The sequence below is a fragment of the Nomascus leucogenys genome, chromosome 15 (genome assembly GCF_006542625.1).
Source record: "Nomascus leucogenys isolate Asia chromosome 15, Asia_NLE_v1, whole genome shotgun sequence".
Lineage (NCBI taxonomy): Eukaryota > Metazoa > Chordata > Mammalia > Primates > Hylobatidae > Nomascus > Nomascus leucogenys.
Genome location: NC_044395.1, coordinates 14,382,317 through 14,396,842, shown reverse-complemented (window position 1 = coordinate 14,396,842; position 14,526 = coordinate 14,382,317). Strand labels below are relative to the sequence as shown.

The window sequence follows — 14,526 nt, the reverse complement described above, 5'->3', positions numbered from 1 at the left end:
TCCTTACTTGCCAGGAAAATTTCAAGCGCAGATTGTAACCTGCTCTTTTTTCTTACAGTGTAACGTCTGAGAAGTTTAAGTATTGACTTGAATTTTCTATGATACAACTTGGTAAATTAAATCTGTGGTTTCATCACTGGCTTTGAATTATATATTTCTATGCATTTTACTTAGCTAAAAACTTATTTGAATATTTAGTCTTTAAATTTATTTTTTCTTTTCTACTTATTTGAATACATATCACTAACATTCAGATTTTATTTTTGTTTTTCTTAATAGTAAATACGTAAGTGGTTACTGCTTGCTAGGCAGTGCTTCTTATTTTCTAATTTAATCCCCAAAACAAATTTATGAGGTATAGGTAGGTGTATTAGTAATTATGAGGTATAGGTAGGTGTATTAGTAATTATGTTTTAGAGGAGATGCTTAAAGAGGTTAAGCAACTTGTTCAAGTTCAAATACCTGTTCAATTATGAAACTAGAATATTAACCCAGTTACATTTGTTTCTGAGGAGTCTGTTGCCCCCAAGGCCTTGAAATTTTAGGGAATTTTCATTTATAACAATCAATAATACAATTCCCATCCCACCCTGTCCATTTCTGATTTTCAATAGTATAGTTTCTGCACTGATACTTACATCGTCTTATGATGGTGAATTGCTGAATTGCTGTCTAATTTGCAGAGTTCTTTGTCTAGTAACTCTTCTCAATGGAGTGGGTTCCAATAAAATGGTGCTGTATTTCACTCATTTCAAGTTGCAGTGTTTTTTCTCTTCATTTTAACATCACTAAAATCAGAGTGTATCTACTAATGGAATTCTTGGTAATTCTAAATTTAATAGGTAGCATTGTTTGACTGCTAATAAAATCTTAACCACTATCCAATGCAAGAAAAATTTGTTTAACCATCTCCCCTTCATTTCAACCATTCCTTATTAAGAAGAACCAACTAGAGTCTCAAATGCCCCTTTATAACTAAACCCAGGGAAGACATATTTAACACCCTAGAGGAGAGAGAAAAGGGTATGAATTAAGGTTTGAGTGTGATATCAGCATTTCTTCTCATACGGTTTCAGAACACTTCTCACTGAAGTATTGTCAAAAGGCTGTTTATGCACTGAAATCAATAAAAGAAAAAAACAATTTCTAGTAGGCTATTTATTATAAGCAAATATGTGACAACACAAAACTTTCTGGTCCTTTGCAATTTTTTAAGTCCAAAAGAAATTCTTTTTAACAATATTAAAGGACTATTCCAGTTATAAAATTGTGTGTTTGTGTATGCTCATTAGAATAATTAAACTTGGTTAAAATGTAAGTCTTACTCTAGTATACATTATTTATTGGGTGAGTGTTATTTAACTACCAAATCACGGTTCCCTCTACACTGTAATAACACATTGGGAAGGGCCACCTAGGGCTTTAAAATTAGAACTCAGAATTTAACAAGGAAAAGGTATTCTGAATTGAGTGAATAAATGTATTCTGAACATTTAAGGCCTTTGGTTAAGATTTCTAAAATGTAGCTGGGCTTAATATACAAAATCAAAAGTAAAGGCAGGCCAGGCGCGATGGCTCACACCTGTAATCCCAGCACTTTGGGAGGCCAAGGCAGGCAGATCACTTGAGGTCAGGAGTTCGAGACCAGCCTGGCCAACATGGTGAAACCCCGTCTCTACTAAAAATACAAAAATTAGCTGGGCACGGTGGCGCACAGCTGTAACCCCAACTACTCGGGAGGCTGAGGCAGAAGTGTTTGAACCCGGGAGGCGGAGATTGCAGTGAGCTGAGATCTCACCACTGCACTCCAGCCTGGGTGACAAAGCGAGACTTAGTCGAAAAAAGAAAAGGAAAAAAAGGGCATCTAGCCACCATATCCCAGTGAGTCAAATTCCTGATAATTCTTTGCTTTATTAATCATCATTCTTCATTTTGGAATTTGACTTTTTTTGCTATCTATTAATAGAAAAATACACACACACACATATAAGTAAACACAGTATATTCATTGTTGACCAAGTGTCCAAGTTATCAATATGATATTTTCAAAAACCAGGCACAGTTTCATTAGGCACCTGTAACATTATGTCATAATCACATACAGCTGTTCTACATAAATATCTAACCAAAGATATTGTCATGATTTCATGATTAGACTACACGGTGGACAGGGACTTAAAAATGTAGGAGTTTTGTTCACCAGAATTTATTTCATCAGACTAATGGTTGAACTGATGTGTTGCTTAGAACCTGGCCACTTTTTAGCTTTCAGACCTGCCTTTCTGTAGCAGTTGATAGTATGGATTATCTGCTCTTCCTTCCCTTCTGGGACAGCCTTTTCTCTTTTCTAATTCATTTTCTTAATCTTCTACCTCCGTTCTCAATCATGCAGATGCTAGTTTCTCCCCCAAATTTGAGCCTCAGCATTTTTTCAAAATTCCTTGGTGTTTTACATTTCAGTGACCATCAGTAGGTTGATAACTCAAATCTGCAACTTTAGCCCCAGGCTTTCTTTGAGGTTCTAGCTTTCTACTTCCAGCTCTCTGATTACCTCTGTCTCGATATTCAGCATATGGTAGGGATTTTGAAAACTATGGGATTATCTTGGTGATTTTCCTAGCTGAAGCAGAGAGAACTAATGAAATAGCCAAGAAGGTTCTTGACATTGTTACTTATGCATATAAGCACATATATGCACACGTATGTACACATACATTTGTTTAGTTTAGCACATACTTTAAAGTAGAATTCAATGATTAGAGAAAAAATTATGATTTTAATATTATTTGAGAAGTTCTTAATCTATACTTTATTGAATGTAGTAAGTAGATTATGATAAACAAGTTGGACTGTGGGTGTGGTCCTTGTTCATTTTCTCATTCCATTTTTGTCCCCTTTTTTCCTCTCCTTTTTCATTACCTTGTAAGAGAAAATAGCTCAGGAAACTGGTTTACAATCAGTAGTCTGGGAACTTCCGGGATTCTTTACCAGCATCCCCCTGGATGTTACAGTCCCTGACGCAAGCAGCATTGTTTTAGGGTAGGAGTTTTTATAATGGCTGTGAGGTCGAGCGCCTAAGGTTGATAAATGGCAGTTGTTATCCTTTGCAGAAACTCAGTTGGAATCCTTTTCTGTCAACTTATATGTTCATCTGTAAGTTAAGAAACATGTTCCCATTCCCTCCCTCTCCCACCTCAACAATTATGGACAGACTGCTTAGGAACTCCTATTTCTGAATATTTCGTGGTCTTTTGTAAAGTCAGTTTGTTCTCTAGAGCAGTGTCATCTTGTCCCAGAACCCCCTTTACTTATTACCACTACTTCTTTGTAAGTTAACATGCTATCACTGATTAGGAAAGGTTTTAGATTCTTTGTCTTTTTCTATGGATCAATTTTGGTTTAAATAGGTGTCGAAGGGAATTGTAAGTCAGCTTGTATTTTAGCGGTTTTGTTTCTACCTCCATGCCAAATGAAATGTAGTCATTGAAGTATTATTGTATTATGTTTATTTCTTACTGTCTTTACTAATAGGCTTTTTAAAAACCCTAGTTTTACTAATGTTCTTAATAAAGTACGATTCCTATTACTAAATAATCTTTACATAAAATGCCATAGGTTGAAATAATTTAAAAGACAGAAATGAAAATGTGGGATGATATTTGAGAGGACTTAGATTAGCATTTATATATAGCATCAAGCGCTTATCAAGAAGCTTCCAGCAGTATTCATTTAAAAGAGAGACAACCAGGAGGAAATGCTGTAGTTCTTTCAGCTTATAGGACCCCCCAGAAAAACAAGACAGGAAAGTGCCCTTTGTTTTCTACTTTTGGAAGGTATCTTTTGTAACCGATAGTACTTTAATGTTAATTTTTTTCTAGATATCTGTTATTAAATCTAAACCTAATAATTGAGGATCACGATGACATAGATCAATAGTGCAGTAATCAGCACCCAGATATTTTGGGAAGTAGTGTGAAGTGATGGGAAGGAAGGAACTTTCCCTTCTAGGAAAACAGTGAGAATAATATTTTAATGGCAAAATATTTCTTTTTGTCTTGACTTTTAAAAACCTATAAAATGGAAAGTATATCTCTTCATAGAGATTTCTTTTTCTCAAGATTAAACGAGATAATACATGTGAAAATAATGGATAGCATTTAGTAAGCCCTTTATAAATTTAGCAATTGCTCTTATTATTGGGATTTTTAAAAAGAAAAGCTATATTCTAGGACAGCTGATGGTAAATGCACTGGCAGTTTAAGATTTAACAAAGTAGTTAAGATACTTAAACATGGTGTTCAACTTCCTATTCCTCCAGTTTATTGATTCTTGCTATTGGAAAGTTACCATAAGATTTAAATCTCTTATTCTGGTTCAGTAGGATGAATAAATTTAGTAACAAAATCTTATAAGTAAAATAACTACATCTATCCTTATTTTTTCTTTGTTTCAGGTTTCCCCTCAAAAAACCTATAAGGTAAGTTTGCTCAATTGCACTTTATACTCAAGTTTTGGTTATATTTTAATTATAAGCATCCCTTTGAAATTATGGTGGATTTTTGTGGTTTTTGAGAATGTGTATTCAAGTAATTCAAAATTTCAAAATGTTTTACAAATTTAAAATATAAAAGATGTTACTTTTTCTGGAAGACAGCATTGTTTTGATAATATTTTTAATATAAGCATTTGAAAATTTTGTTCAAGGTGATATTTAAGGTCACTCTGAAGAGAATTAATTTTAAAATCTATTTGTGACTGTTTTGAATTATGAGTAGCTTGGGAGGTGAAAATAGAATGCTAGTTTTTAATGTGTTTTATCACTTGTGTGACTATAATTGCCTTTAGTTAATGAACTTTGGCACTAGTTTAGTCTTAATTACTTTATTTTTTATTTTATTTTATTTGTTTATTTATTTTGAGACGGGGTCTTGCTTTGTCGCCCAGGCTGGAATGCAGTGGCGCGATCTCGGCTCACTGCAGGCTCCGCCTCCCCGGTTCATGCCATTCTCCTGCCTCAGCCTCCCAAGTAGCTGGAACTACAGGCACCCGCCACCACACCTGGCTAATTTTTTGTATTTTTAGTAGAGACGGGGTTTCACCGTGTTAGCTAGGATGGTCCCAATCTCCTGACCCTGTGATCCGCCCGCCTTGACCTCGCAAAGTGCTGGGATTACAGGCATGAGCCACTGTGCCCGGCCTAGTTTTTAAGACAGTGAAGAAAAAAATCCAAAATGTTCAAATATATCTATGCCTGTATCCATGTCTATATATTTATTCATTTCCAGGTATTAAATGCCTCTTCCTCAGTATTTTTGCTTTCAGCATTTCTTCTGTTATCTTAATTATCATAAATATAAAATCTAGGTAGTATGTCATTCCTAATTATTATATTTTATCATTTTTAGTGTCAGCATAGTCCAGGATCCAATGCTAACTTTGGCATTTCAGTGAATATGTGTATGTGTACATATGTTTTATTGCTATGGTCTTGTCACCTAACCATTATCTGATCAGTGTAATTGGCTAAGTCATAGAAAAAATAATAATAATGTCATTTGTCCTTAAAGTGGTTGGCTAAGACTTCTGTGGCTAGAACTACCTAGGCAGGCTTAAAATGAGGCTTGCCTAAGGCTTGCTTTTTAAATTTTAAACCATTCTCATGCATGCTCTATTTATGCAGTGATTTTGAACTTGACGTTGTATATGTAGAGTTGGAGAATGTGTTTAATTCCTTTTAGGCACTGTTTTTTTTTTTTTTTTTTGTCTGTTAAATGGAAATGATAGTATTGACCTGTGAAAACCACACACAAAAAAATATAAGCAGTTACTTGTAAGAATAAGAGACTTTAATGCTGAATACTATTTTTAATTATTTTAAGCACTTTTTATAATCAAGTAAATAGACTGTGTATCACCAAAACTTATTGAAAAATGTAAATTAGAGAGGCTTATGGTGCTGTGTAAAGTAAACTGATTTCCTGGTTTCTCTTGTAAGATCCACTTTTGGAATTTTAAATTTTTTATTCTAATGATTTTCTTGCACTAAGCATTTGATTACTTTGCTTTAATTTAGGCATGGAAGTATTTTGAACCGAGAGTCACCAACAGATAAGAAGCAGAAAGTTGAGCGCATTGCATCACATGATTTTGATCCCACAGGTAAAACACTATTTATTCTTTCAAAGATTATTGAGAGTAGTGAAGTTCAGAATAATAGAGCTTAAGCTACCCGAAACACTCAGGAATAGTTGTTTGATCTGTTTTAGGACTCTCACATTCCTCCAATTATATCATAATAAGGCTTTTGCATTTAGCAGGAATGCAAGCATTTTTAACTTCCAACACTGTACATTCCACTACAGAAGTATCATTGTAGAGTATATTATATCTTTAAGTAGTGATAATAATAGAAATGGTTATATAATAATTGGAGATTTGGTCAGATCAAGGACTCGGTATTAAGTTGAATCATGGTATAAGCAGTAGTATGTCGTAAAATCAAGGCTCTAACAACTCTACACTTCTGTAGTCATCTAAAAATTCAATTGTGATTATGGTGAATTGGAGTTTTAGATAAATCAATTTCACAAATTAATGATTGTCTCATTTTAGAGTAAACAAATGAATAGAAATCCCTTTCTTTCAGTCAAAAAGTATTCTGAACTTAAAGAGCTGTCTTTCAACCTAAGCAGTGTCGATCTTTCCTAGGGTTGTCACGTTAACAGACTTTCAGATTGATCTCCTTTTAAAACATCTAGGCTTTTTCCTTTTGCTTTCTCCTTGTAAACTTACTCAGTATTCGATTCATAGAAAGTGCTTGGTAACCTTGCTTTTTTCATTTGAAACTGATATATATTTTTTGTGCACATACGATTTTATTCACTTGCATATCCCTTTGACAAGAGAGGAAGTAAATCTCGCAATCTCAGATACATAAAAATAAAATAATGTATCTATTTTTAGGTATTTTTTACTTAGAAATATAATTTTAAATATTTAATAGAGAATAGTATGTTTTATTTATCTAAGACGTTTCATACTTTATTAGTATAAACTCCTTTATTTTGAAAAAATATTATAAATATTATCTAGGAAGCACACAGATAATCATTTTCTGCATTTTGGGTAGTAGGTAAAATGAAATTCCAGTCATCAATTTAGGAGGCTTTGGTTGTGGGACTATGTATTACGTCACTTACGGATCTCCATGAAGAGAGAATTTTCCATTCCGATGCCTAATTTTGTAGTCATGGGGCTCAGAGGCTTTCATTTACATGATTAGGTATTGTCGTGCCAGTAAGGTCAAAAGTTTCTGCCCTATGTTCACAAAAATATAATCTTGTTAGGTTTATTTTGTATCTACGTCTGTGCTGTGCCCATCTCCAGAGACAGATTTAAGCAAAGGTGTATGCAATGCTTCATAATGAGATCATTATAGCTTTTAGTGCTTTTGTCATCTCTACAATTACCAGGTGATATATTTTGTGTACTATTCATGTGTTGTTTTGTTTGAATATATTTTTATTGCACTGTCTTTTCTTCGATAGATCTTTAAAATATGTCATTACCTGTGCTGTTTGTGACTGTTCTAAGTGCTGTCATCTGTTATGTTCATACTTTGTGTTTGCACGATTTAACTTGATCATGATTCATTCCTTTTTCCCCATGAATTTTTCCCCTTACATTGGTCTCCATATTTTCTATATCTCTCTCCTTTTCTCCCGCTCTTGTGCAGATAGCTCCTCCAAGAAGACAAAGTCTAGTTCAGAGGAGAGTAGATCCGAGATATATGGTAAGCTAATGTAGCTAATTCAGCCTTGCCCTTTGGAGCTTGCTTCATGGTGTTCCTTTTCTGTTCTTTTTTTTTTCTTTCTTTCTTTCTTTTTAAATAACTGCAGCCTTTCTTGTGTCTGCTGTGCATGGCATGATCTACTGCAGGGAAAGGGAGCCTGGGGTTTTAACGTGGCTGTGATGTGGAAGCTTAAGGTTGCTAGAAACTAACATTGTAGATTAAGAGTAGGCCACATTGCCCATCTTCTCCCATCTTGTTTATGGTAGGAAGGTGATTATCTCTAATATGTTTGAGTCAGGTTCCTCCAAATAACATGAATGGGCTTTGAATTCTTGTCATCTTCTTCCCACGTCTCATTTGCAGAGTTTGGATCATGAAGAATTTGAGGAATTAAGTCTTTTCCTCTAAGTATAATACTGGTGTAATTTAGAAGTATTAGCAGTTCTTTGGAATTTTTATTTCATTTTTTGTTTGTTTATTTTTAATTGCCTCTTCATGTGGAAAAGTCATTCTTGTATAATTTATCCACGATGGCAAAAATACGTAAGTATTTTATTTTCATAGCTTGAAGAATTTGTGCCTTTGAGAAGTTTCTCTGAAGCTTAATCGGAATGGGAAAATTTCAAAATGGTACCTTTTAAAAATAATCTTAACAAAGAGCAAGTTTAACCTGAGTGGTCAACTTTTGCAGCAGATGATTGAAATGCTAATATTTCTAGACTGTGTCCTGTCTTCCAAAGATACAATAAACCATGTTTGTGAAGTTCATACCTATTTTTCCTTTTCCTTTGCAGTTTTACCTGCCCTCTTTCCTTCTTTTGGAGTTTGATTAGGGTTTTGTTTTGGGTTTTTTTCTTGTTTTTTGAGAAAAGTGAATAGGAGAGGAATTACCTGGAGCTAAGACTTTAAAAATAATTTCTGAAAGACTGATAAATTATTTCTTTTTTTAGGAAGATTCCAAATTTGGCCTCAAAGGGAAATCAGGTCATCTTTAATAGAGGCACAAGTCTGTAGAGTAGAAGCTCCCCCAGGTGCAGATGTTTCCTAGCTTGACATATAGGAGAGGAAAAAATACAGGAATTGCCCTCCCTCTTTTAAGACATTTGATAATTCATATCTGCTAGCACTTGAGCCCATATCAGATACTTTTTAGTATTAAGAAAGCTCAGTGTTTGGTTCTAAACCAGTTAATGCTTCTATGTTAGATACATACACGTAGTTCTTTACTTGGGTTTTTGTGACCACTGCTTTTTCTGTGTAATACCTTTTACAGTAGTTCAGTAGTAAATGTATACTATGCCTTGTGACACATCAAGTTTACACTTTTTCTTCCTTCCAGAGTATTTTGGCTGCTGCTAAGTAAGAAATACCTAATTCCTCGAGACTCTGTCTTTCTGTGCTATATAAAGAGCTTTCTATAGTTTATCCTCTCCTTAGGAACATGAACATTTATAGCTCTATTCTTTTTCAGTAGCCTTTGCAGTGTTCTATTTCTTCTTCCTCTCCATTTTCCTAGATCTGTGATGTGTATTTAGAAGCTTGTTCTGTGCTTTGGATGAAGATTAACAATTTAGGAACCTCTGACTAGAAATATTATACTAATATTTTTCTTAGCAGTGGTAGAAATATTAATACTAGTTCAGACATGCCATTGGCTTGGTAGTGATAGAAACATTTTAAGTGGTAATCGGGAAGTAAGGTGTGGCTTCTCTGTGTGTTTGGTTTTTGAGAACCCTTGAAATACCTTTTTTGGAAGGAGCTGAGTCCACAAGTCCTCAAAAAGCACTCATCGGAGGGATGAGTTGATTAGAACAGAATTAGCATGCTAACATAAATCTCTTTGACATTACAAATATTTTATCACCTGTGTGAATAGACTTCTTTAGATTACGTACAGTTAGCATAGATGAAAAAGTCTCTGGGGATTCAGAAAAGCTTGAAACTACTGATTGGAGTCATAGCAACTGGTGACGTTCTGCTTTAGTGTAGGGTCTTATTATAAGCCCACTTCAAACTTTAGAGATTATACATTGTTTTCTCGGGGTAAAATTCATTAGCTGGGTACTTAACAAAAATGCTAGTTACTCACATATTATTTATTTTAAACTTTCTTGGCTTTTTTTTTTTTTTTTTTTGAGACAAGATCTCGCTGTGTGGCCCAGGATGGAGTATAATGGCACGATCATGACTCACTGCAGTCTCAACCTCCTGGGCTCAAATGATCCTCCTACCTAAGCCTCCAAAGTAGCTGGGACTACAGGTGCACACCACTGCACCCAGCTGTTTTGTTTGTTTTTTTTAATAGAGATGAGGTTGTTGAAGGAATGATTTGCCAGGGGAAAAAAAAAGAAAGAAATAGTAGAGACAAAGTCTCGCCATGTTGCCCAAGCTGATCTCTGTCTCCTGAGCTCAAGCAGTCCTCCTGCCTTGGCCTCCCAAAATGCTGGCATTACAGGCAGGAGACACCGCACCTGGCTTCTTAGCCATTTTTAGAGCTACTTTGTGAAATAGATTTACTTTGTGCATCTTAAAAGGAAACCAAGTGTTTGCTTTGTATTGACTTTTTTTGTTACATTTCTGCCCACTGCGGTCAGTCGGTTGTTTATTCCATTTCCCTTTATTTTTCACTCTCTACCTGTTAGAGTCTATTAAACGTGTATGGATGTGTTTTCTGATCTACAATTTTTTTTTAATTTTTATTTTATTATTATTATACTTTAAGTTTTAGGGTACATACTTTTGTGGGTTACTGTAGGAAATGAGCGATTCAGCAAGGGAGTTCTGAGTTAGACCATAGCTGCTGCTTAACCGCTGTCTTGGTGTCTGAACAGATTCCTGCTGACAGTATTCGGTTCAAGAAAATAAGTTACGTCTTTTTAAAGCTGTCTTAGTGTGCTCAGGCCACTGTAACAAAGTGCCATAGACTGCATGGTTAAAGCAATAGAAACTTGTTTTCTCACAGTTCTGGAGGTTAGAAGATCAAGATCAGGATGTCAGTGTGATCAAGTCAGAAGATTGCCTTGCTGGCTTGCAGATGGCTGCCTTCTTGCTGTTTGTCTCACGTGGCCTTTCCTCCATGTTTGCCAATGCCCTTTCTTTGGTGTCTATGATATTACATCAACCTGGTTCTTTACTCTTTGTAATTATTTTGTCTCTCTTTATTTGATTGTTTTTTCCCTCTTGTGTTATACATGTAGGCATGACCCAAGTTTCTGTCCCCAATCTTTCTTCCAGTCTCCAGTCTTAAGTGTCCCATAAATTCAGAGTGACCAAACTGGAGTTCATCATTGATCTCTACAGCTGGAAATCGATCTTCCTCTTTATTTCCCTAATTCTTGTAATGACACTGTCATTCTTCCACTCACCTAGTCTTATATTTCTATTAAAGTTATATTTGACTTCTCCATTTTCCCTTGTCCCCCATGGTCAGCTATTTGCCAGGTCCTCTTGATTTTCTACCATCACAATATTTTTCATCGTTCACTCTTTGGTTTCAACCCCACTGCCTTGTCCATCATTTTATTAGACTATTTTAATAGATTTGTAACTTACTTTTATTTCAGTTTCACATTGATTCATTAACTTTTCTCCATTCTGTATTCTGCCTTGACTTGTCAGATTAATATTATTAAAGTAAGAATTTGGTCATTCACTTGCTAAGAAAGTACAGGTAGTTATTAAGATAACGCCACAATTTGTTCTACTCTGATTCTCCTTCAGCGTTTCATTTTCCAAATATGTTTTGGCATTCTTCCTTTGCACATACCATTTCTGTTGTCTTGAATGAATTACCACCTGTAACTTAGAATCCTACTCATCTTTCAAGGCTCAATTCAAGTACTGCCTTTTCCTAGGATTGCCCAGCTACTTTTGTTGTTTCTGAATGTTGACATCTTGATTTGTATTTAATTACTTATATTTATGTTTATCTTTACATCTCCCATAATGCTGAACATATTGGAGGCACTCATTAAGTGAGTTTTGAATGAATGATTGTTGAGATTGACATAGGAAGTATTTTAGTAGAGAAAATTGATGGAATAAGATCTTGACTCATCCTAATTGAATCTTTCTTTCCTTCTGAAAAACTTGAAGATAGAAGAAAATGTAACTTAGAGACATTTTTCTGGTAGTGGTCTGAAAGAATGAAATCAGCATACTTGGAATTTAAGGCTCCTCTTGCTGGCAAGATTGTGCATTTAGAATCAAGAAGCTTCTTAATCAAAGGATTATCTGAGGTCTTACTCATAAAACATGTATGTCTGGCACCAGTTTAAAATGAGCTGTTTTTATGAGGTTGCACATGGCCCTTCTCCACTCCCTTCCCTGAAGCTAATTCTTAAGAGCTGAAACTTAGAGAAGTTTGGTCATGAAGTAAAATAAAAGGTGAAGAAAGACTAATGTGCTTTCACTAAAGTCAATGTAATATGGAAGATTTAACAGGTTATCTTACATGTTTAACACTCCATTTTCATTAATATGCTCCACATTCTATTTTCATTATAGGAGTTATGGCCTTCTTTCAGGAACAGTTATAGAATAAAACTTCATTTTTTTTCACTTTCAAAATATGATCATTGGTAATTATCTATTGAGTAAGAAGCAAGCAGTCTTTTTATGTTAGTTTTAAATGCCACATTGTTATAACAGAAAAAATATGTCTTTTGTTATGATAAGGAAATAAAACAGAAATGGATAGTATTTATGTAAATTTGATATAACATCTTTACTTCACTGATGAGATGAAGCATGATATCAGGTTTATCAGCTTCTAGGCAAAATATGATTTTTAAGAAACAGGAAATAAAGTTGGTTTTGTAACTAGAGGAGTTATTTTGGGGTAGATGGAAAATCAAATTATTATAGTTGGAATTTTGCCAGGGCAGAAGGTTAATTAGTGTTCTTATAGAAATGTTTCTCTACTTTGCATAGTCTTCAAGGCTGTGATTTTTTTTCTAATTAGAAAGTGTTTGAGTATGTTTATTTAAAATTTCCTTCATGTATAAAATTCAAATATATTTAATAACTATTTAGTGAGCACCCATTATATGCCAGGCACTATACTAAGGGATAGAGATACAAAGACAGAAGTGACTGTACCTAGTTTTTGGTTGCTCACAGTCTGGTACAAAAGAATTGCAATACATTTTGATAAGTGCAATGATAGAGATATGCACTCATTTACCATTACTCTATATGCACTTAAAAAAACAGCTGTGAAGAAATACTCATATGGCACCAAGAACAATGGGACCGAAGAATTATTACTAGGACTAAGTCTTTTGTTTTTTTGAAAAACATGTTTATTATTACTGTTATTTTTTGTAGAGAAGAGGTCTTGCTAAGTTGCCCAGGCTGTGCTCAAACTCCTGGCCTCAACCAGTCCTCTTGCCTTGGCCTCCCAAAATGTTGGGATTACAGGTGTGATCCACTGTGCCTGCCTGTTAGGATTAGGTTTGAAGGAAGTTTAAGTCTCAATGGTTTTACTTTTTGAACACTCTGCCTGTGTCTATGCAAAGTGCTGGCATATAGCACATACCAAAGTAATTAGGTGGCCTTACAGAACTCATATTCACAGATAGATACATTTGTATGGTAGTTATGATTAATAATCTTTATACCAGATGATAAAGGATTTAGCAACAAAACAAAACTGTGGACTATATGAGTTGTGAAAATCAGAAAAAGTAAAAATGACGAAAGCTGGTTTTGGAGTTTTTTTTAATTAATGAAATTTGAAGATTGCTATTTTGGAGTTATGAGTCTACTTTTATCTTTGGCTTTCTCTGTAACATACAGGGCCTATTATCTGTACCATTTTCTGATTCTTAAACATTGTCATTTTTTTCTCCATTTGTTTTCAGTATTGTCCTGCCAGGACTTTATGTTCTCTGAGAACAAAAACTCCAAGTAGTTTTGGGTTCTTCATAGCACCTATGGACTGCACTGTTAAATAGCTAGTATGGACAGATGCTCAATGCAAATTTGCTAAAACAAATAAAAGAAGTAGGATTTGTGTGTGTGTGTGTCAAAAAGGATAGTTCAAAGATATGATAATTTAGCCAGTATTGGTGATTTTAGTTCTACAGAGGGTGGTAGAACTAATTTTTCCCTCTGTGGTAGGTTAAAACAGCTTCTGGTCAACAAATAGAATATTTCTCTGAAGAAAAAGAAAAAACATTTCATTTGATTTTGAATGAGAGGGAACATAATAGATTTGAGCATTTGAAGGACTGGATTTCTGAATTTTGAATGGTAGGATGGCTTCGTTTCCAGTTAATTGTTACCACAAATCTAAATTTATGCAGACACCACAGATGGACAAGACAGACTAGTATTGTTAATTTGAATTTTATAGATTCTGAATTGACTGTATGTGTAACACTTTTTATATTGGTCTACTGATTTAAAGTACATGTTAAAGTACATCAGTCTCACATTAGCAGGTAAATATAAAATAATAAATGTGGCTAATACAGTGGATTTGGGGAGAAGAAAAAATTGAATAGGATGTGTGCATAGTTCTTTTTCCTTTTCCTCTTTATTCTTTGTCCCTCATCTTCTCCTTTTGCTGTAGAAATAAGAGGGAAGGTTATCAGACTGAGACTGTTATGAATTGGAGAAAACAGGTGTGCTATATTCTGAAGTAATGCTAATAGATTTTCTTGATTCTTATTAATCTATTAGGATTCTAGGCATATTTATAAAATTGACTGTGCATGGTGCTGTTTTTT

The 14,526-nt window shown here is 34.5% G+C and overlaps 1 protein-coding gene across 6 annotated transcripts in view; it reads left to right on the top strand.

Annotated features, from left to right (window-relative positions):
* The window catches only part of ARHGEF12 (Rho guanine nucleotide exchange factor 12), a 154,489-nt gene that overhangs the window by 66,662 nt on the left and 73,301 nt on the right, over positions 1-14,526 (top strand). For 4 of the 6 annotated variants that reach the window (XM_003253290.3, XM_030794740.1, XM_012495978.2 and 1 more), the window contains exons 2-4: positions 4,454-4,477; positions 6,074-6,159; positions 7,736-7,792. In XM_003253290.3, coding sequence (XP_003253338.2) covers positions 4,454-4,477; positions 6,074-6,159; positions 7,736-7,792 — 167 coding nt within the window. The remainder of the gene's footprint in view (positions 1-4,453; positions 4,478-6,073; positions 6,160-7,735; positions 7,793-14,526) is intronic. The other 2 variants (XM_003253289.3, XM_030794742.1) reach the window with 1 other exon arrangement.